Source organism: Choloepus didactylus, chromosome 14 (assembly GCF_015220235.1).
Source record: "Choloepus didactylus isolate mChoDid1 chromosome 14, mChoDid1.pri, whole genome shotgun sequence".
Classification (NCBI taxonomy): Eukaryota; Metazoa; Chordata; class Mammalia; order Pilosa; family Megalonychidae; genus Choloepus; species Choloepus didactylus.
In genome coordinates, this window is record NC_051320.1 from 9,059,365 (window position 1) to 9,081,973 (window position 22,609).

The window sequence follows — 22,609 nt, forward strand, 5'->3', positions numbered from 1 at the left end:
GTTTTTCTTTGTTTAAGGGTCTCATTTGTTTAAAAATTGTTTTTGAGTGGTTTTTGGCCACCGCCTCTTCCTGGGGTTTCCTTGGCTCAGCTTTGTCCAGAAGCTAATTCTGATTCTTCTGTCAAATGCTCTGTAGCTCTGTGGTACCCTGCGTTCCTGAAGGCCTGGCACAGGGGTGCAGGCGAGCAGCTGACTGCTCTGTGGATCAGAGCCATACTTAGAAAAAAAGGAGCTATGTACTTTGATGGTCTGAGTTTCAGGGCTAGAGTTGAACCCGGTGAATCTTCCACTTAAACAAGAAATAAGTCTGGGCACTTCACTTCAGCTGGCTTCTGCCATCCATGTAGGAAAATAATTTAACTTAAATCCTTTGTGTAAATTTTTAAGACAGGAGTTACTGGCTGCAGCAGAAAGCGGGAGACAACCATTGAGCAGCTCTTACAACTTCCTTTGTGGCTGATTGTTACTTTGTTGCATGGTAAGCCCATTACTTTCCAAGGCCAGACAGGGAGGATCTTTGTTTTTTGTTTCCATTGAGTTATAAACATGGATGTGTGTTTCTCATTGTTGGAAAGAAGAGGTTGAAAGATTAATTTCATAGGCTGCAGAAATGTAGAGTTTTTGTAAACTTTACAGTTTCTATATTGAATTCAGATGCCTTGAGTTCTCAATACCTCCTGAACCAGCTCTTGTTCCTTTAATTTGTCCAGGTTTTTTGTCCTTTGAGAGCATGCAGATAGTTAGACGGTCTTATGTCATACAATATTAAAATGCAATACTAAGTTTTCATGAGTCAATTTTTAATCAAACATTTCTTACCAACTTTGATTTGCAGACAGTGAAAAACTTCCATGGTTGAAATTTATTTTAACAGCAATCCTCTTTCCTTGTGTGCCTAACTCCCCCATAGCAAAAAATGTTTGAAATCTGTAAAATTTCCCCAGGCTCTATAACTTGCTACTCCCCAAAAGTCCAATTTTGTGAACTTGACATCTGCACTTAAAGTGGTTACAAAAGTGAATATCTTTGTTTTTTGGGGGGGAAGTGTGTATGGAAATATTAGGTTTTCAAGGAGCATACTCTCAAATGTTCAGAAAAGACTGATAGATGATAGGTTAGCTAGAGGATTGATAGGTAAATGATAGACAAACAGAAAAATGGAGGATTGATAGGTGACAGATAAATAGAGGATTGATGGATGGATAGATAGATAGAAAGATGTGGCAAATGTGGCAAAATGTTAAAATTGGTGGATCTAGGTACCTGGAGAGGGGTATGTTGGAGGTCTCCATATGGTTGTGTATTATTTTTGCAACTATCCTGTAAGTTTGGAACTATTTCAAAATAAAAAGAATAGCCATCGAGCAACATATGCAGCCCTTTGTTCAACCAACTAAGCTGGTGAACATCCAGGCTCCTCGGACTTTTATCTAAGATGAGGAGAGGGATGTGCTTCACAGGGTGGGGGGCCGGGTGGCAGAGGATGTGGCTGTGAACATGAAAGGCAGTTTATTCTCACAGTTCAGTAGCCGGCCCACCCCCAGGCGCTTGGACTGGCCTACCTTGGCAGGCAGACTCTGCGGTTTGTTGGAGAGCATCTCGGCAGCCTCCCTGCAGCGAGTGGAAAGGTTCAGGATAGCAGCAGCTGCTGCTATGTGGGTGTCTTCACCGCACTGACCATAGCTGTACGAGCTGGCTCGGCACGGGCTCGGTGTGTGGGCGCCTGCACCCGGCAGCCGATTAGGAAATTTCACCGGATTTGAAAAATGCTTCGCTGTTGAAGAGAGATTTGATTAGCAATTGCGCGTACACGGTTTTAGTCATTAAATCGCTTCGTTTTTAAGATATTACTTCGGACATCAAAATTTGCGCCGAATGAATTAAAACACGATCCGTTATTCGTTTGGGGCGTTACATGAAGGTTATTCGGATTGGCTTTAACAGAGGGGCATAGATCACATGCTGAGATTGCAGGGAGAGAATGCCTATTTTTGTATTTGTGCTTACATTTCTTATGACAAAATCTCCACAACTGAGGTGTTAGGGCACGGCTGCTGGCAACATTCGTGACAAAAAAATTGCAGATAAAAGCCACACTAGAGAAATCCCTGAGGTCCCCCAGAGGCTTGAGACATGTACATCTAAAATTTGTGTAAGTGTAAGGACAGGTTAATTGCAGGTAAAGAAAAAATACATCCTTTCTATGTTTGTTCCTAGAGTAACAATCTATTCTTAGACATGGAGTTACATCTCATTTATTTGATATACATGTTTATTTTGTACTTAAATCAGTAGAAGTTGTTCTTCATTCAATTGGTTGGAATCTAAATGGATGGTGGGTCTTTTAATGAACTGGCATTTTGCATGTCCAGGTAGCAAGCAATGAGCAAAAGACACGGAGAACATGTTCTCAAGGTAAACCAAAAGGCAATTTAGTCATCAAGGCTGAGTTTCGGTTTTATGATTCTGTCATGGGTACCAAGGCTTTACTGAGAAATGGAATCGAACAGGTTTTTCATCTCCATGAGGTGTTTGTAAACTTCACTCAAGTTTATGGGAGAAATGCTGATTTTTAATGTAAAATAATATAAAAGCACTTAGCTATCCATTTTGTTTTACATATTGTTTATTTCAAACATCCGATTATTACTCTATAAGCCAGCATTTAATACCTTATCAAATACTATTCCTATAATTAGGAGAATATGTAAATGTCACTGAGTGTTTGACATTCTTTAAATGATGATTCATATAACATGAGTACATAGGATGCTTGTATTAACTAGTTACCTTGAATTAACATATATGTATGTGTGTATGTATCTGTGTGCATAGTGTGTATACACATATATATGTAGCTAGATAGATATACAAAACACTGTGTGTATGTGTGTGTGTGTGTGTGTGTAATTTATATCTCCATAATGTAACAAGTTGTTATGTGGTTATTTATGTTGACTGGGGCCTATTTTTGGTAAGAATAAGTGAAATATTTTCCTAAGAGTAATGTATTTCCCGTATGTGGGCACTCCTTTCAAGTCTTTTCTTTCAGCACTGGGTTTTATATGGCCTCCAAGCTCTTTGAAAGAGTTGATCAGCATCCCATAATGAAGCAAATATTCTGTGTTCATAAGAGCACTTGCTTGCATATCTTGGTGAGAGACCAAAGAGATTTCCTGGAATAACAATAGAAAATCTGGGGACTAAGTGGGGGAATTATTTAGGGGCATTATTTAGAGTCTTCCTTTATGACTAGATTATCACAGTGCAGAAATCACGTCCCACATTTCTTCACAATGTCCACATTGTCACCTTTCCTTTAGAATATGCAATGACTCAAAGCTTCATGAAGAAATGTGTTAGAAAAATGACTACTCCAACCTTGAGTTATGGTCTGCTATATGACTTTGTTAGTGTTCTAGAATAGTAACACATTTGAAATGTCTCTGTATTAATTCTTACATTTTTGGGTAAATATCTCCAATGCCACACATTTTTTTTCTAGTAAAAACTTGATTCTTGAATTGTGTTTTCTGAGACGTTTCACCTTTTTCCTCCACTTTCAGACTGAATGCCTTTGCAGTAACATGTTTTAAAGTAATCTTTTAAATAGTATTGCAATATTTTATCTATTGAATTTCCATAATTCAATATGAAACAAATTACTATATTACTATACTATGCTTTATATTTTTATAAAATATTTCTCAATATATTAATCCCAATCCCAGATAAAAATGCATTATAGATTCTTTTAGAATTACTGTATTTAGATTAAACAAAGGCACCATAATTGTAGGATAATTTACTCCATTAAGTATTCACCATATTCAGTGCAACTTCAGTGTAAAATCAATTACACTTATTTTTGTGTAATATATTTTTCTCTCCTCCCAGCTGTGAGTAGCAGATTATGTATTTGAATAGACATACACACGCACACACATAAGCACGCACTCACAAGGCGCATTTTTTCAGAATAAGTATTAGACTTCCAGGCTTACATTCAGGAAATGGTGGTGTTTTTCTTCCTTGCCCTGTTTGTATGAGGGGGCGTTTACCAAAAACCTGGGCATCGAAACTGGCATAATCAAATGGTACTTTTGCAAACTTCTCTTGTTCTTTTGACATCGTGGCTCTGGGAGGGGTGATGGCTTGTGATCGGAAATTAAATTCAATTTGCTTCACTAAGCTCGTCCTGGAGAGAGAGGGGGAAGAGTTCAAAAGAAATGAGATGCAACAACTGGTGAGCAGATTCGTATCAGCACTGCACATGGATGGTATGTCTCCCTGCCGGGGGTCCCCACAGAGCCCCTGCACTTAGAGAGGAGCTGGCACTGCGGCACGATGGAGCAGCAGGCTTTGTGCCAGGACCAAGCACCAGGAGGCTCTGCCCTGCCCATGGGAATGCCACACCTGTTCTGCTCCAGTCTCCCGTCAGTAAAATAGGAACATAGGGTCCTTTCTTTATGTGATGCGGACATCAGGAGGAATACGTTATCCATGTTTGTTAGTGCTCTGAGCTCCTTAGAGAAAGGTGCCAGGCAGCAGTAAGTGCTGGTTAGTGCACTGAGAAGGCATATACATTCTGCTGGCTAGGATTGTTAGCTGGGTTAGCGGTGACTATTCATGACTGCTAACTAGTGAGGCAGTGCAATTGCATTCTGCCCCGAAGAACTAATGCTGAGCCCTGTTCAGTTCTGTAGAGCTGACGTGATGCTTAAGAGGGACAGCGTACATGCCAAAAACTTGGTTCCTGAATTGAGAATTTCTTCTTAGACATTTTACCACCCCTCCCACTGACTCCCCACTTTCAGTTTGTATGTTTCCTGTTGATATAAGTAATCTTTTAAAAAGTATTTCAATATTTCACCTATAAAATTTCCATTAATTCAATATGACTGAAAAGTACAGTATTACAGTGATCATAGTTTTCAATATATTTATCTCAATCCCAGCTAAATGTGAACTTAATATTCCTTTAGAATTATTGTATTTGGATTAAGCAATGGGACCATATTTGTATGGCACCAATTCTAGTCAAGGGAGACACAAATGTCATTCTGCTGTGGTCCTGTGGTCAGAGAACTTGAAAAGCTATACCTTTTAGAGTTTAGCAATTTCAAAAATACATTTTCCCCTGTTTTCCATCAATATATGGCTGACTTATCAGAACACCAAATTTTCAATGTTGTTCTTTGAATGGAGGGGAGGGGACATTTCAGCTGTTACATGAAAATAATTGAATGACTAGCTGATATTATTGTATGAAAAACTTGATTTGTGCCTCTAAACTTGCATAAATGTTCTAATATAAGGCAATTCTTAACTTTTAAGAAGTAAGCAAAATGAAATTGTGTTATTTTATGTTTGATAAGTAACCTACTTAGGGTGAAACTAGAAAGAACACTAACCAAGAGCTCTGTTTTAAGATTTTTAATTCCTAATTATTTAGTACAGTAATTCATGATCTTTGCTTTTCTGTGTTTTTCCTGAATGTCAAATTTGACTCTTTTAATTAAATATATAGAAGTAAAATATTAAGGGAAGTCATATCCTGAAAATATTGAAACTCCTAATAATTATTTTGCATTTCAGCAACTCAGTAACAACTAAGACCTTTCTTGATTCGAAAATTGCTTTTCCTAAATATTTGATTTTTATGCAAATAAATTTGCATTGTTATTATGAAGTATAAGTTCTTCCAAACTCCTAGAACTGTAAAGAACCTGAAAACTACTAGGACCAAAAGAAGATACTTTATTAATGGTTATCAATCCATGGAAGGGATTTTTGTTTTAAAGGAACTGTCTATATATGTGGAACAGAAGAATGGATATATACCGTTGTATATTGGGCGGATATGAATGACTTATAATGGCATTTCTTGAGGCAGAAAGGTTAACTCATCATAACTGAGAGTTTACCTGACCAGTGGGATTGGCTGAATTTACTGACACAGAGTTGTGATTAATATATGTTACATATTTTATTTATTTTCAATTCACCCACATTATGCTACATTTGCATATAGATTAATTTCAAGTTCAACTTCTGGAGGGTCTAGATGTTAACCTAAGTGATAAGGTAATGGACCAGTCTCCTGAACGGGCTGCCTACACGGCTCTATATGTGGCTGAGAAGTGAGGTCAAACCCAGAGACTGGTGCTGATGGATGAGCCCCTGTTGCATGACAGCATTACACGAATAGTGTCAGGAACGTCATGGGAGGTTCATACCTGTGAACCTGATCAGGACACGGCCCGGTTTGGGGAGAATCAAGCTGATTTTTATCTTGGGACATTGCCAATTTTTCAGCTGCAGCAATTGGACAACCAGAAAGACTGTTTAAAAAAAACAAAAGTGGGAGGATTTGAGTTAAAATGATAATGTAATTTTCTCCGGCATGTCTCTCTCAGCCTACCTGGCACACACTAAATGTTAAGTCATATTAATAGTTCACTTAGCACCATTCTCATACTAAAAGAACACAAAGGATTTTGCAAAACATAGTAGCAATGTTTTTCACCCAACCCCATCTCAGAGATGACAGGTAACAAGCCAAGTTTTAAATAAAAATATTATGTAAGGGAGAAATGGCTAAATTACACTGAACTTTTTAATATTTTGAGTAGAATTGCAACCTGTAACTACAGAAATTAGCATGATTATGCCATGGCTTATCTTATGATATTTGGTAAAATTTTAGTTGCAATCTCAGTGAATTTATCTCTATCCTTAGCCTGGTTCATAGTCAAAACCACCACATACTGAAAGCCCTTTTTGTATCTTTTTAATGCCTACTGGATGGGAAAAGATAACCCATAAGCAACTTTCAAGAGCGAAGTATCTACTGTGAGGTCTCAGAGCAAGAGAACATTTTCTTTGTACTGATGAATATGATAACGAAATGAATAATACAACACAAGAAACTTCAAATATAACATTTTGGGGGGAGTTTAACTTGCTGCTAACAAGAAAAGCATGAGGTAGTTTTCTTTGTTTTTTACTCTGCACACACTGAGACAGTTCTTATCTGTTTCAAGGGGTGACATCTGACAGTGATGCAGCTGTTTTGAGAACACCTTGCTAGTTTATCAGTTCAGTGGAGGGAAGTTTCTCTCGCGCTTTTCCTTTAATGCAGAGTGACCTGCCTCTTGGCGGAGTTACCTTCTGTGCGTGTTGCGGTTGCTGTTGACGTGCCCTCTGCCTGTACAGCCCGGCGTGGGGCATTTCAGCACATTTTCATGCATGGCAAGAACTGAGCACAAAACAGCACACAAAAGAAAAGGATCAGGTACCGCGAACGCATAACACACCAACGCAATGATTTCTCGATTTTTCATTCAGATGACTTCAGTTAACATACTCCACCATCCTCCCCCCCATATCTATTCAGACTGAAACAGACAAGCACTTTAAGGACTGCAAAATTTAAATTCCCCAAAACTTCATGTTAGGATTAACACTGAACTTGAAAGAGACTATCCTTCTTGCATTTGATTTAAACTGCAATGCCCACAGAGCCTTCTTTTGCATTTGTGTGCTTTTCCTTGCAAGAGGAGGTGGAGAACAGTGTTTGTCAAATCCCTCTTTCTTCTCCGCCCAGTGTGAAGTTCTGAATACAGTGTTCTTTATTTGCTAAGTGACACAACGCTCATTCTTTGTCCTGCCTGCCCTATTCGGTTATTGGCCAAAGAGTAGAGTGGAGTGAGACAGCAGGCCATTTGAGGAACTCAAACCCAGCAGCACAGCACTGAGCTGGTTAGAGTTAGTGGTTTGCAAAGGCTTGCTTTTGAGAAGGGTGATGTTGGCGCGTTCTCATCTCTGCAGTTTGCACAACTACCGATGCGTGTCTCTGAGTAAGTTCAGAAATCATCCACACCTGGCCCTTCCCTTCTCCCTCTGGTTTCCTAGCTTAGAGCTGGGGGCGTGGGGGGCAGGGAAGACTGGCCAAAGTCAGCTCTGGGTCAGGGCTCTAGCGCTGCCGGTGTGCACCATGACGTCACACAGCTCGCCTTCCCACGGGGTGAGGGGGACGCGGGTGGCGGGAGGTGGTGACCTCCGTGACAGTCCTGAGATGCCCGCCACGTGTTCCAGGGTGCTCTGAACCGAGATCGCTCCTGGGTTACGGGGGCCTCGCCCCCCAGCCCAGAAAGGGCTGAGCTGGAACACAGCTAGACATGGGGAGAGAGCACTTTACCTTCCCCCCCATCCAGGCCTGCCCCTCTTCGGGGTCACCAGTACTCACTCTCCAGCGGGATGCGCACTTTGTGGGGGCACCCCGACAGGCTGCGGTGGTGGGGATACAGCCCCGTCACGTGCCCCGTGCCGTCGCAGCCCGGGATGGGGCACTTGGTCTCCCTCTTCTCGGGTCGCGGCGAATCTGCAGAGACATTCAATTGAAACAAGCATCTGGTTATTCTCTCCCTTTGCATTCAGCGCAGTGGCCTTGCAGGGGTGACACTTCTGTTTTATCATCGTGAACATTCGTCTCACCTTGCCTTGAATAAAACCCTCAGCCAAGACCTGTGGAAACATAAAAAAATGTTTCCAGCGGTTCTTGGTGTCCTAAGCAAAGGCTGACACACGGCAAGGGAGCGCCAGAACGCAGGGAGGGTTTTGAGTTGTCATGTCACATCTCAGGAGAGGCAGCCCATCCGGGAGGAGGAACAGTCTCCGAAAGGAAATAACAAAAGTGAAGACAGAAGAAGGAATTTATTTAAGCCAAAGCCATCTCCAATTAAAAGAGCCTAGAAAAAGCCAGACTGAAAATGAGAAAGTCAAGGAACCCGTCCAGCCTACCCGGGAGGCCCCTGTGCCCTGGTACGGCGAGGTCTCCGGCCCTGGCCTTTCGTGTCCCGCTGCCCGTCACACACCAAACCTGCCCTTGGGGAAAGAGTGACGGCCGGGGAGGGTCGGGAACGCTGCCTGCGCCAGTCCCTCACGCTCACTTCTACCCAACGGGAAGTAGGGCAGGGCCGGAAGGTTCTGGAACTCAGGGATTGCCGTGTGGGGTCCACATGGCGTGACAGGACAGAAGCTGATAGCCTGACACAGAGAGTAGAAAATGACAAGGAGGCAGTCGGAAGGGGGCCTGGAAGGCAGCTGTCGTGAGGGAGACTTACAGAAAATGGGGATACAAAGAGTAGGGGCTGCATTCGGAGCAGCCAAAAACAGCCAGGCGGGGACAGAGGACCCCCAGCCCAACTTGGCGGGGCTGCAGTGGGAGGGGAGCTTGCACCCGGGTGCCTGAAGACAGCCCAGGGCTTCATTTTCTGGTACCGCATTGTCCAGGGTGAGATAAAAGGTAATATAAATATATAAGAGTGGTGAGGCCTGACACGGATACTGATGCGGTGACAGCCGGCACTGACGAGGCCTCATTTAGGAATGTCCCTATCTGTGATTGGGAAGGTAGCTAAACTTTAAAGCAGACGTGCATTGTCAGATGCGAAATGACCTCCACAAGCTGTGAATGGGCAGAGGGTGGAGCCAAGCAGGAGCTGGCGGGAAGCTGTGGAGAGGGGACCCAGCAGCAGCCTGGGGGGCTGCGGGATTCTCAGGGCATTAGGGACCAGGAGTGACGCGCACACGTGGTGCTGAGCGCGAAAATAATGTGTCTGATTCCGCTACCTAAAAAGCTGCCAGAGGTGAAATTTGGTGTTGGGGGATGGGTGGCGGGGGTAGTGCCGCGCGCAGGGATTCGGGGGGCCCATATGTACCGGGGAGAGTGCGAAGAGCAGGGTTGCGCCACGCGACAGGCGTCGCCAGGGCGGGATACTGCTATGCGCGCGCGCGCCTCTGGGACCCCGTGCGCTCCAGTGGTCGGGTTCTAGATGGGGCTCGGCAGATGGGGCACAGAGGGTTGCATGTAATACAATTATATGGGGGCCTGGTTTCAGCAGAAGGGGGAGGAGCCAAGGATCCTGCAAGTTATAGGAAGCACGGCCAGACTGGAGGAGGATCAGAAGGAGAAAATAGCAAAGGGAGTGAGAAATCAACAGTGAAAATGCAAGGACACAGGGAGGGGAGAGTCATTTATCTCTAACAAGTGACAAAATTTTACTGCTATTTAAGGTGGGGGCTCTACAGTTTGCATTTTGTAAGAGTCAAAGAAGCCTGTTATGAGTTTTGGTATGTTCTGTGATTTTCCGGATATCTATTTTATTTAATCCAAAAATACGGCCAATTTTCAAATCAGTTTGGGCATGTAATATTGGTAGACCCCTAGGCAAACCTCCTGAAATTTGATTCCAGTGAAATTCGCAGGGATGTGAATTGGGCAGAAAGGAGAAGGGCGACAGGAGGTTTTGAGGCCCTTCCTCTCTTGGACCACATTTCTAAACTGCATTGAAATGGTTGGTTTCCAGCATCTACTCCCCCTCAACACACTGTCTACAGGAAACCAGAGAGGGTGTTGGAGATAAGGCAGGGCTGGCACCTGACCAGGTGTGGCCCACTGACAGTCCATCACACACCTTTGTCTGCAAGTCTCTTCTCGGCTGGAGCAAACAAAGATGCTGATGAAATGCTTTATAGGGCAGAACCTGTTTGCACGATAAGGAGCCAGAGCTTGGGGTCTGTGTAACTCTCATGCCTGGCTCTTCTTCTTTATTTGTCTGGGCACAATGCTGCGTAAGGAGGGTGAGCTTATATTCTGAAGACCTCATATCCTATTGTGCTGGGAGAGTCCCCATTCATACCTGTTATGCCCAAGAAATTATTAATACCATTCCCTTTCACTCAAGAGTGTCCTAGACTGGACAATAAATTATGTGATAGTGACTTTACTTATGTTATCACCTAAAGTCTCATTATTGATATAACCAAAGCGATTTTAGAATTACCCGACTTATCTGAAGGCTTGGGTAAGAATTTTTTTTTTTTTTTTTTTTTTTAATTCTAGCATTCTCTCTTTAAGAGCAGAGCCACATGAACAGGGAGCACGGGAAGTTAGAGCGGTATTTTGGAGAACATTGCTTTTGGTTGTGATGAGTGTTCACTTAAAAGCTATCTGCAAGAAATAATCAAATCCAACTAATTTTCTTTTGCAAACCTGAAAGCAATTTTATTCTAAAATAAATGTAAACGTGTCTTACGTTTGCTGTTAAAGATTTGTCTTCCACCCATGTCAGTCATTTTGGCTTGCCTCCTCTCTCCTGCCAGGTGCTCCAGCAGAAACCTGTCCAGTTCTTTGTAGGTGTTATGGAAAGCGCGGCCTCGCTCAGCCTGCAGAGCGATCGCCTGTTCCAGCAAATTCAAGTTCCCTTTCGCTTTCTCCAGGTCAACGGCCTCCTCCTCGGTCATGGCTGACAGGCCCTCGTTGTCCTTGTCCTCGTTCTCGGGGAACGAAGGCTGGCCTCGGCCCCCCAGGGTTTCCATGGGGACACTCCGTGAGTCTCTCCTGTCTGTCCGAGAGTCACACTTGTTCTCGCAAGAGATACATTTTTCACCTTCAGTTTTTATTTCTGGAACTTCCAACAAGTCTTTTTTATTATCCACTAAAATATACTTTGGGACTCGATGCGGTTTGGTTTCTTCTGAGAAGTTGGAGCCACTGTCCCAGCTGTTCTCTGCACTTCCAGAGCTGCTGTCACTGTCATCTGAGGAGCAGTACTGCAGCCCGCCGTCGCGGACTTTGTCTTTGCCGTCGTCAGAATGAATCATAAAGCATTCGTCTGCCTCGTCACTCTCTGCTTTCAAAGACTGGATGCCGCTGTCGTTTAAGTTGTCACTGAGGGTCTGAATGGACACATCTTTTTCAAATTTCCCCAAGTGCATTAAAGATTTGACCACAAGCTCTTGGTAACTAGCGTATCTGTCTTCTTTTCTGTTGGAGATTTCTTGTGCAGCTGAACACAGGGTCTCATCCATAGGTTTTATCATGATTTCTTCTATGAAAAAAGCAAACCAACTTTTAAAAACAAGAACAAAAATATGTTAAGAAAATGGCACCAGCATATATATATATGTGTGTGTGTGTGTGTGTGTGCGTGTGTGTGTGTGTGTGTGTGTATGCAGACGTTATTCAACCGTAAAAAGGAGTGAAATTCTGATGCATGCTACAACATGGATGAACTTTGAAGACATCAGGTTGAGTGAAATAAACCAGACACAAAAGGACAAATATTGCATGATCTCACTTATGTGAAATAATTAGAATATTCAAATGTATAGAGTCAGAAATAGAACACAGGTTACCAGACACTTGCGGTTAGGTAGGGGATGGGGTGCTAACACTAATTGGTGCACAGTTTCTGTCTGGGGGGATGGAACATTTTGGTAATGGATGGTAGCACCACATTGTGAATATAATTAAGACCACTGAATTGTATATTTGAGAGTGGCTAAAATGGGAAAATTTATGTTGATTATATGTTACCAGAAAAAATTAATAAACAAACAGAACTCTGTAAGACAGAGTGAACCTTAATGTATACTATGGAATAGTGTTCAAAGTTTCATTAAAATAATATTGGTTCATCAACTGTAACAAAGTTTCCACATCAATGCAAAATGTTATTAATAGGGAAAACTGTGCGTGAGAGGGTATATGGGAGCTCTGTACTTTCTGCATGACTTTCCTATGAACTTACAAGCGCACTAATTTTAAAAACTGACACCAGTTGTACACACACACATACACATATACACACATACACATAACATAATATATGGTCTCTATCAATTTTATAAACATTGAGGAGAAAAATATATTCTCTTAAAAAAAACAAAACTTCAATATTTTGAGAATTGCCATTTAAAAAGTGAGCTATTAGAATTTCCAGCAAATATTATGAGCTAAAAGTTTCTAGGGTACTGATCAAGACCAGAAGTAGACACTTAATCATACAGTGGTAAATGTGATATTCTTTTTGCTGTACCTCTCAGATTCCCCAATCTTAGCCAACCAGAAGGACATCAAATGCACATAATACTATATATAAGAAAGAAAATATTCATCAGATTTCTGTTAGCATGGCAATGTGTTTTTGAAGCTTATTTGATTTATATTCTTTACCCTCCAGTCTCTCAAAAACGTACTTTCAGATGTCATGGAATGTTAGCTAAAATACAAAATAAATCAACATCGAGATGATAACTATAAGGATGCTGAAGCTTTCAAGACTTCCTATTCACTTTGGTAATTGTCACACTGAAATTCCAGGCTGAGGGAAGCATAAGTAAATGGGAAAATTAGCATGATCGAATAAAATATCAGATAGCAATGAATTACCTGGTGTGCTTTTTGCATCATTTGTGTAAAATGAATGCGTGACCTGGAGATGGTTGCAGGACATTGAACACTAACTAGATGAATTCAGAACAGGGTCAACTGGAGTTTTGACCATCAAGGAATCTCTGTGGCCTGGAGAAGGTGCCAATCTGTCCTGGGGTCCCTCTGTCATTCCCACGACTGCTGGGAATGCTCTACTTGGGTGATAAATCACATGCGTGACCAGCCTATCCCAATGCAAAGACACCAACCGGGCGTGTGTGACAGCGGAGAGACCAGTGCCTAGGTGACCCTGCACGTGGCCCAGGCACCCAGAGTGATCTGGGAGCTCGACATGTGAAATGCCCCAGCAGCCCAGCCATTTTCCTTCTGACATTCACTAGGACAATAAACTATATAATGATAATAATAAGGACCATCCCTGTGTCTCAAAAGGCAGTGTGGCAAGAGTGGGGGTGGGAAACATAAATAATAAGCCCCCTTAAAAGACTGTTAAAGACACCAAGTGAAGTGCATTCTGTGTTAATAAACATCTCTGGGTAGAAGAAAAGCCAGAGCTGCTCAGAAATCTGCTGCAAGGGCTGGAGGAAGGGGTGTCTCTACTGGAAGACAATGTGCTTTTTTTTTTTTTGTCTCATTTAATTTTTTATAAACATTGTCTCTGACAAGGACACTCCAAAATACATCTCCATCATCTTCCTTTCTGGTAATTATCTCCCTAAATCAACACTGGACTGCCAGGATCAAGTAAATATTGCCATAGTAACTAAAAGCATTTTTGGATGAAGGGAAGAATTTAGTCACAACACTAGCCCCTTTAAATAATGCTGATTATAGGGTGCAGCCTTTTGTTGGGATCTATTCAACGTAAACTGAAAAATTTAACATTTTACTTCCTAGAAGAGAGCCTGGATAAACAAGCACACAATATTTGATAAGATGGTCTATCCTCTCCTGAATTCATATCAGAGGAACTCCAGGTTTAAATAATAAATTAAACATAGTCTAAAATGCAAATGAAGTTTTTCTCAATATCACGGTTGGCTATTAAGAAAGAGCGTAAAGGGTTATGATCATTTTAAAGTATTCCGAACTACCGAAAACAAATAAAAAGCATTTTCAGTGAATATGCTCAATTCATTGAACTATTCTCTCACTCCACTTAACTACCCACATGCGTATAATAATGATTTATAGACATTATACCTAATTATGCATATTTGGGCTGTGTTAGAGTGCTAACAAAAGCTCTAGAAAGCAACAATTACCTCTGTTGCTTAGCTACATAGTTTAAAATATTCCTATTAAGTGCAGATCACCAGAGAGGGAGGAGGGGCTCGGACGCACGTGCGCTCCTCAGTGCGTCTCCCCGCGCCGCTGCCAAACTGCCAGCATTTTGGGTCATTTCCAGTTTACATAATTGTTTGGTTCAACTGTTTGTTATATGTTAAAAGAAAATATTTATTAATTATTCTTCAGAGAAAAACGAGGAGTCCCGCCGCTAGAGGTGCCTCCGCGCGACGTGCAATGTGATTGCTGGTTTCCAGGGAGGCCTTGCAAACCTGTCCCAACTTTCCGTGGCGCCACCCCCTCCCGGGCTTTCACTGCCACCATGAGAAAAAAAAAGAGCCCTGTTTGTATTTGAACCTGACCGAGCTGTCCCAAGGGGCGAGTTTCTCCTAGCTTTGTAATGGGCTCCGAGGTGGGGATTTCGTTTTTGTTTTTTGCTTTGGTTTGGTTTTGGTTTTTTGCGTCTGTTTCTTTCTGCAGGCAGGTTTGCATCTTCCTCGGTGGCGGGGTGATACATGTTGCGCCTCTGCGGCTGAAGTGATGAACAGAGCCCTGCCTTTAGCTCCGGGGGACCTGGGTTTGAATTCTGGTCCTGCTGCTGCGAGCTGAGACTGGCTACTGACGCTTTGGAGCCTGTTTTTTTTTCCTCTGCACATAAGGATAAGGACACGGCCCTGACAGCGGGCTGTCCACAGAAAGACAACAAACGGGGTGTTCAGGAAAGGATACTTCTCTACCTCCCAGCCCAGATGCTTTTGTGGAGGACGTTGATGGGCCAGAGATGCAGCGGGGCCTGGTTTTCATTCGGGCTGCTTGGAACAACTGAGTCACAAGGGAGGCCCAACCTTGTCGCCACCCATTCCCGCATAGTGTGGCACTTGGCAACTGCGCCCCCAAATCAGATGTCACCCCAGCTCTCATGGAGGGGCAGCACAACGGGGTGGGAAAACCTCTGGGGGGTTGAAGTGCGGAGATTGGGGTCCCCGCCCGCTCCACACTGCCTGCCTTGGGGGGGGGTGGTCTCCGCTGGTCTAGGGTCCGTGTCTTTAAAAGGAGGTGTGTGCGCTGCGTGACTCAGCGAACCTGCCTGGGAAAATAAGCATTTGCCAAATGTTTTGCTCCTGGCATGGTATTCGGGTCTTTATTTCATTTCATCGTCATGAAAACTGCAAGAAAGGTCCACTTTACTCCATTTTACAGACTAGAACCCGGGGTCTAAGTTGCCGAGAATTTGCTCAAGATCTCACAGCCCTCCAGGGTGGAGCTGGGGTCCAGAACCAGATCTGGAGGTTCCCAAACCCTGCACTCTCTGTCTTATGCCACCCCCAGGTCTTAAAGCCTAGTATTGTAAAATGTCATGGCTGATGATTAACCTGAAGTATGAGACAACAAAATACAGTCACCCTTAGGAAAACATATTAAGAATACTAATGGGCTCTCAAATCCCCAAGTTTGGAGATTTTCAAAGGGGTGATGAATATGAAATACTAGAATACAACTGGCAGCTGTGTGTCAATGAACAATGATCCTTACATTATACATTGAAGATGTTAAAACAAATATATGAGAGCAACACCACAAAAAGACTAATAATCAGATCACAACCTACAAAACATCACCACAGTATGTCAAAAAATTCCTGGAGTCAACTCTGGGGGGGACAATTAGCTAGTTACAGTCAGATGGTTAGACATTTACCTGGTACAGCCCTTCCCCTTTTCCTGAGTGCATTTCAAAGTGGGGGTGGGGGGAGTGGTGTGCAAGGCTGGAGCAGGGAAGGATGTTTTCCTTACACATGAGTAAAAAAAGAAAAATGCTTTGCCTGATAAGTAAAACTTCACATTTGTTGATTTGCTTTAATCCAAGGTCTCTATGCTGAAAAGTCTGGTAATCCTATAGGGTACATACTAATGGAGTCTTCCTAATATCAACTGTTCTGCATCAAAATAGCTTAAGTAAAACATCCTCTGGAAATAACACATTTTGAGTTTAAGTTGGACTCCTTTAGTATAACTGGTTTTTTGTTCTGTTTCTGTAAATATCTAAGTTACTTTCATAGATAAAAGAGCTTTCCAGTCCTCTTGAATATGTAAATTTTTCTGAGGCGAAAAGCCCTGGAAAAATGAATTCCTCTTTCAAAGTTCTGAATCTGGAGTGGCTTATCCCTTCTTTAATATTTGCCAAAAGATAAATATGTGTTAGGAGTATCAACCCAGCCTTTAGAGCCTCTATCACAGTGACGGATTTCCCCAAATCATGAGCAAATCCCAGCATATGCTGCTAGGAATTCCATACACTGGCTTTGTTCTTCTTTGAAAGACAGCTGGTAGAGGGTAAGGGGTGTTGTTTGTACCAAGGAATAGAATAAAAACTTTCCAGGATTCAAGCTCATGACGACTATACCCTCTCCCGTGCTGTGAGCTGCCCAGCTATAGATACAATTGGGCACACACTTGGCCAGTTAAAGACTTGGAGTACCCAGGTGATAAGAGAGGATAGATGCAAATTCCTTACATAGTGTTTGGGTTTTATGTCTGATCCCATTCTTTCCACAGGCTGGGGGTGGGGGGCTCACTCAGGGGTCTGAAGGGCAACTTACAATCTTTGCTCCTTTCAACCAGGTACGGGAGCATCTGTGACCTGCTATTTCTGGAACTGTGACATTGTGATCGGACATTGTAGAAACTTTGCCCAGTCTGCTTTCTGAAGGTGGTTGGAGCATGGAGAAAGTTGGAGCATAGCTTATCTGGGAAGTAATTATTTTGCTTGTCCTTCCAATTGTTTCATAGTCATTGTCCTTCCAGAACCTGCAGCTAAATCTCCTTGGTCCACAACTATCTCATCTGCAAAACTGTGATCATAATCATACATACTTCATGACATTGTTGAGTGGATTAAATGATACTAATTTATGTGCCTGGCAAATATTAAGAACTCAAAAATAATGACTACTGCTGTGTAATTTCAGCATATTCATTATTAGCAGCAGCAGCAGTATTAAATATAAAAAGAGTTCATATTTGTGAATCTACAGACAGATGTCCATCAGTGGTTATAACTGAATCTATTCACTTGGTAAAAATGAAACATCTAAAAAGATCCACCACTACGATAGATGCTTGGGGACCAGTGAACCCGATACAGCCCTGTAACTCCTCATGGTGCTTACAGGGATGTATTGATGCACAGGTATGCCTGTTTGTGCAAAGATTTGGCTAATTAAAATCAGCCAGATGGATCACACCTCAAGTCCAATCACACTGATTCAAGGACCTCCCTAGGATACTGGAATCCACCTGCAAGTGACATAAATCAATGTATAAAACTGACCAGCAAACAAACAAAAAAGCCAAGATGACTATAATTTACAGATGAGCTATAAGCCTCAAAGTGATATGCTAAATGCAGAAAACCTAAAAAATGTACTTAAACACTGTCAAATCAGAGTTCAACTTTGTTTTAACTACAGAACCTCAAACTACGTGTGAGCTGAGATTATTGGATTTATGATGATTGTGATCTGAGATTTGTGCTCAGTCAATATGCTTCTACATCATTCTAGTTAATACATATTGTTATTATTATCATTCCATATACACTAAATGTTAATGGTCTAATAATCTAGTTACCTTTTGTTCATATAATCTACACATCTTTTCAAGCAACTACTTATTTCATATTTTTTGATTCCATAAAAAAATCATATTCATAAAACATATTCTGTAAATTTAACAGAACACATCTACAGCAAATTTCATTATCTAATAAGTCAAGCTTTAGATATTATTTCTTTGTTTTATTCATAAAGTTTGGAGAGATTTTGCACATCTCTTGATTTTAGCTTCTCTCACAAAGTGTTCAGAGATATTCTTAGTGCTAGAGACAATGGAATAGTCAGGGACTGTAAACTTGGGAGAAATGTACCCTAAAATTTTCAAAATGGTTACTAAATTATACTTAGCATGCAAACGGTGTTTGATGAGTGAGAAAATAAATTAATTAATGAAAATGTGTACCTAGAAAGTATTTATTTTGAAAATAATGAGCACATTCACACATTTTCTATAACACATCATGTTCCTGTTGGCTTCAATTTTAGTCCCTTCTATGGTCCATTGCTATGAGTATTTATTAAAAAATATCTATTGAAACAATATGACCACAGACTCACTGCAATGGGCCATGTTGTATTATTACTACTTATATTTTGGGTTGAACATTCTAACACTATATATGTTGATAAAATAAAAATGAAACATTTCATCAACACATTATAAGGGATACGATCTTGCAACAGAAATCTTAAAGCTTAAATACGTCTTTGGTTTTGAAGGGTTCCTTCAAGAAGTAGACACGCTATTGCGTTGTCAACCAAGATACCCATCGACTTTAACATTTAGCATCTTTTATTTTCTTCAAAAGGAAGCACAGCAGAATCCCATGCTTTCATAAATGGACTATGGGCAAGGACTCTGTGTTGTTTGTCTTTACACCCTAAACAGTGTCCAATAAAAATGAGGTCCTCAATAAATGGATGATGAGCGAAATAAATTAACTTCAATTTTGCTTCCAAATCGGAAGATACTGGTGCAACCATTCATACCATGCATTCTGCATAAATTAAGACGAAGTCTTTCATCCCAGGGAATAGGGAACGCTTGGGCCCCTCTTCCTCTCTACCTGCAATGGAGAGCTCATTTGTTTCCAAGAGGCTGGTGTCTTCCTCTGTCTCGGCCCTGTCATCCTTTTCTTCTTTGCAGTCCATATGTGGGCTGTAGTGCTGGGGCTTCATGAGCAGGGATTTCCTTTTGTTGACTGGGACACCCAAAGCCTGCTCCTCTGCTCTCCTCTTCTTCACCATGGAGCAATCATATGCAGCACTGCAGTGATGGAGGCAAATTGAAAACATGATCAAATTGTGTCAACTGCTCATTGGCATTTGACTTTTAAGAAAGTATAACCCAAAGACCTTGGAACAAAGATTTTTTTAGGGTTAGTTGTTGGCACAAACAAAAAGAGTCCATCTGTTGAATCCCTTGAACTGTTTGGATACACTTTTACTGCCTATCCAAAGAGTTTTTAAAACATTATCCTTAATCCTGGGTAAGCATATGTTAATCTGTGCTTTGCTTGGCACTAGACTAAATACCCGGGGAGATCTGAAACAAGATTTATGCTGGTTTGCTAATCCTAAGCAACAAGTAATGCGAAAAATATACCACCAGATTTTAAAAAAGAAACGTGTTCAGTATGGGATAAATCACAAGGTTTTAAAAATAGTTGTTTGCTACTGAAACTGCTTATGTCTGTCCCAGTGTGCACCAGACTTGAGATGGCTGCATGGACAGGCTTCAACTTGAAGGAAACAGGGCATAAAGGGAGCGGGTAGGCTATAAACACCCAATCAGTTGATCACCAGTCACCAAAGGAAAAAGTGAAAAGATGTTACATGGCAGTCTGCCTTTTGATTCTCACCCATTTGGCACATAGAACAAACAAATAAAAGGAGGAAAAGTAAGATTGGATTTCACGAAAATGAGCAACATTTTATCCTTTCTCCTGTTCTCATATGGTTGTACTTAGAAATGCTCCTATGGCTGGCCCTTGGCAGAATCTGATTAAGGAATCAAATCTGAATAGATTTCCCACATATAATCCATTTGGAATTCATGCAGATCGCCCTGTGGGTTGAAGGAAGACAAACATTCTCTTGGCAAGATCTATGAAGACCAGAGGGTTTAGCCAACAGTAAGCCTATGCAGGAGATTTATTAAACGTTTTTAGAAGAAAAATGCAGAAACTTTAGCTGGAAAGATTCTGAGGAGAGAATCCTAGACTAGGAATAACAAACTATTATTTATTCTATCTCTAAAGATAATTGAATACTAAGTAATATTTTTAAACAGGCAAAAGACCTTGAATTGTTCTCTTAGAATCAATGCAAAGATGGTTGCTTGCTCATGGAAATCATTGGGTCATAGTCACACATGTATTCTGGACTTTAGAAGACTAGATTTCAAAAACTTCACAGGGATAAAATAGTGTTACTCTCTTCATGAAATAAGATTCTGGAAGGCAATTATTCAGGAGGGTTAGAGAGCTCTAAACAATTATTAAAAACTGCCAATTGTAAATTATCCTGATGGGAAAGAGAAGAGTGAAACTCCTAAGTAAACATTTCTAAGTTCACAACATTTCTCTGATGAACCCAAATTTAAAGTGAACATGTACAGAAGGTGGAAAAACAGAGACTCTAACTAAAGATGACTATGTGGACTAGAATGGCTTTGCAAGGAGACTATAAAGAATGTGAAGGCCCACATGAGCTGAGCCTGCTGGTTTGTCAAAAACAAACATAACACGGAAGATTGTTCATGGAAAACATAGATCTACAGCATATGAGTTCTTATGTAATGGCATAGAATATAGAGAATCAGAACTAACCTCACATTTGCTTTCTTTTTCAGGAGAATGATCTGTGAAATGGAAGGGGTAGAAGAAACCTATCAAAGAGAAATAAAATTCCTGTGTGTGAAGAGAGTTCAAGAAGTTCCCTAAATGAGTCAGTCTCCTAAATCAAGTGAATTTCCACCAAAAATGTTCAGAAAATATACAAGTAAAATCATCAAGCCATTATCCCAAACCAAGATGATTTATCGAAAATGGGAGAGGCACCTGGCAAAAGTCCTTCATATAGTAAAGCAGGAAGAGAAAGTGGTCTAAAAACCATAGTGATACAATCATATCACCAATATTGGGAAAGAGGCTAAGAAATTTTATTAAAATGAAGATTTTTTTCAACACCAGGTAACATTGATCAATGATACCACAGGTTGGGGGTGGGTGGCTAGTTGTTTAACAAAGAACTGCTTAGTTAGATAAATGCCATTTCTTTTTTTGATGGTTGAGTGATGAATGGGACTGAAGTCATAGCACTTTTAACATCCTTACAAACTTTGTCTTACTAATATTATCCTAATTTACTAATAAAGACAAGAATGATTCCCCAAATCATGCAACTAGTAGTTGGTGAAGCTGATATCTGAATCCAAGTCTGCCAGGCCCCAATGCCTGAAAAATGAATCTGGACAATTTCTAGAAGCATTTGACAACTGGATAATCAGCAAACTCTTTAACTGGAAAAAAGATGCTGAGCACTGGGCCTTACCCAAAGCAGTGATTTGGGTGGGGGTATACAGGGCACTCATTAAATCAGAAGATGGTACTGAGTTGCAGCCATGAAAACATGTTGGAAAATGTAATTAAAATATCCATAGACCAGAGCAATGGAATGAACCTAATGAGATGATGCTTAATGGCAATAAAAATAAAGTTCCATGTTTGGATCCACCTAACAATTGTGCAAGTGTTGGATGAAGGGAATATGTAAGGATTTATTGAAACTACAAGTATAGCTCAAAATACATTATTGTATTTGTGAATAGGGGTATGTGAAGTACCTTAAATAATATGAGCCTTGTAAACTTCAGCATCAAATTGTAGCCTTGAATCCCTCATCTATAAAATGTAGATAATAATTTCAATTTGATCTGTTGTGGATAGGATAAAGGGTCTAACATGTGTGCTGTTGACAGAAACAGTCAGTAGAAATGGCAGTGGCAGAAATCAGTAACGATGGAGTTCCGTGACTTGGGCTCTGCGCTTTTGCACTCCTGCAACCCTAGACTGAGGTCACCGCTATGTAACACACACATCCTCTCCCTGACATGCTATGTAGATTTATTCATGCATGTCCACAAACACTTTCAATTTTTACACATTATTTATATTTACATAAATTAGATCTACACATAACGCTTGCTCTAAATCTCACATTCTGTGCATTTCTCCATTGCAAAATAGCCACGGCCCAGGCAGCATTTGGAGCTGAAATGAAAGGCTTTATGATAAATATTACCCTTTGTTTGGTGTGGAAAATGGTCCCTTCCCCTAGTTTTCCCTGAGGGCACACTATTTTGGCTTTATTGTGACACTTCACTGTGACACTGCGATGAGGGAGAGCCGTGCTTTACATGTCACTAAAAGAAATGCCACAAAATGCTAACATATCTTCTCAAG

The 22,609-nt window shown here is 41.2% G+C and overlaps 1 protein-coding gene and 1 long non-coding RNA gene across 4 annotated transcripts in view; one reads left to right on the forward strand and one right to left on the reverse strand.

Annotated features, from left to right (window-relative positions):
* ST18 (ST18 C2H2C-type zinc finger transcription factor) overlaps window positions 1–22,609 on the reverse strand; it is a 105,818-nt gene that overhangs the window by 48,537 nt on the left and 34,672 nt on the right. For 2 of the 3 annotated variants that reach the window (XM_037802790.1, XM_037802789.1), the window contains exons 5-11: window positions 19,211–19,410; window positions 11,103–11,897; window positions 8,252–8,386; window positions 7,171–7,261; window positions 6,240–6,344; window positions 4,005–4,198; window positions 1,563–1,774 (exon numbers count right to left, since the gene is read on the reverse strand). In XM_037802790.1, the coding sequence (XP_037658718.1) occupies window positions 1,563–1,774; window positions 4,005–4,198; window positions 6,240–6,344; window positions 7,171–7,261; window positions 8,252–8,386; window positions 11,103–11,897; window positions 19,211–19,410 (1,732 nt within the window). The remainder of the gene's footprint in view (window positions 1–1,562; window positions 1,775–4,004; window positions 4,199–6,239; window positions 6,345–7,170; window positions 7,262–8,251; window positions 8,387–11,102; window positions 11,898–19,210; window positions 19,411–22,609) is intronic. The other variant, XM_037802791.1, reaches the window with a different exon arrangement.
* On the forward strand, window positions 350–21,460 carry LOC119509008. The gene is made up of 3 exons (XR_005211612.1): window positions 350–478; window positions 17,152–17,283; window positions 20,998–21,460. It is a non-coding gene; the product is annotated as an uncharacterized LOC119509008 (long non-coding RNA).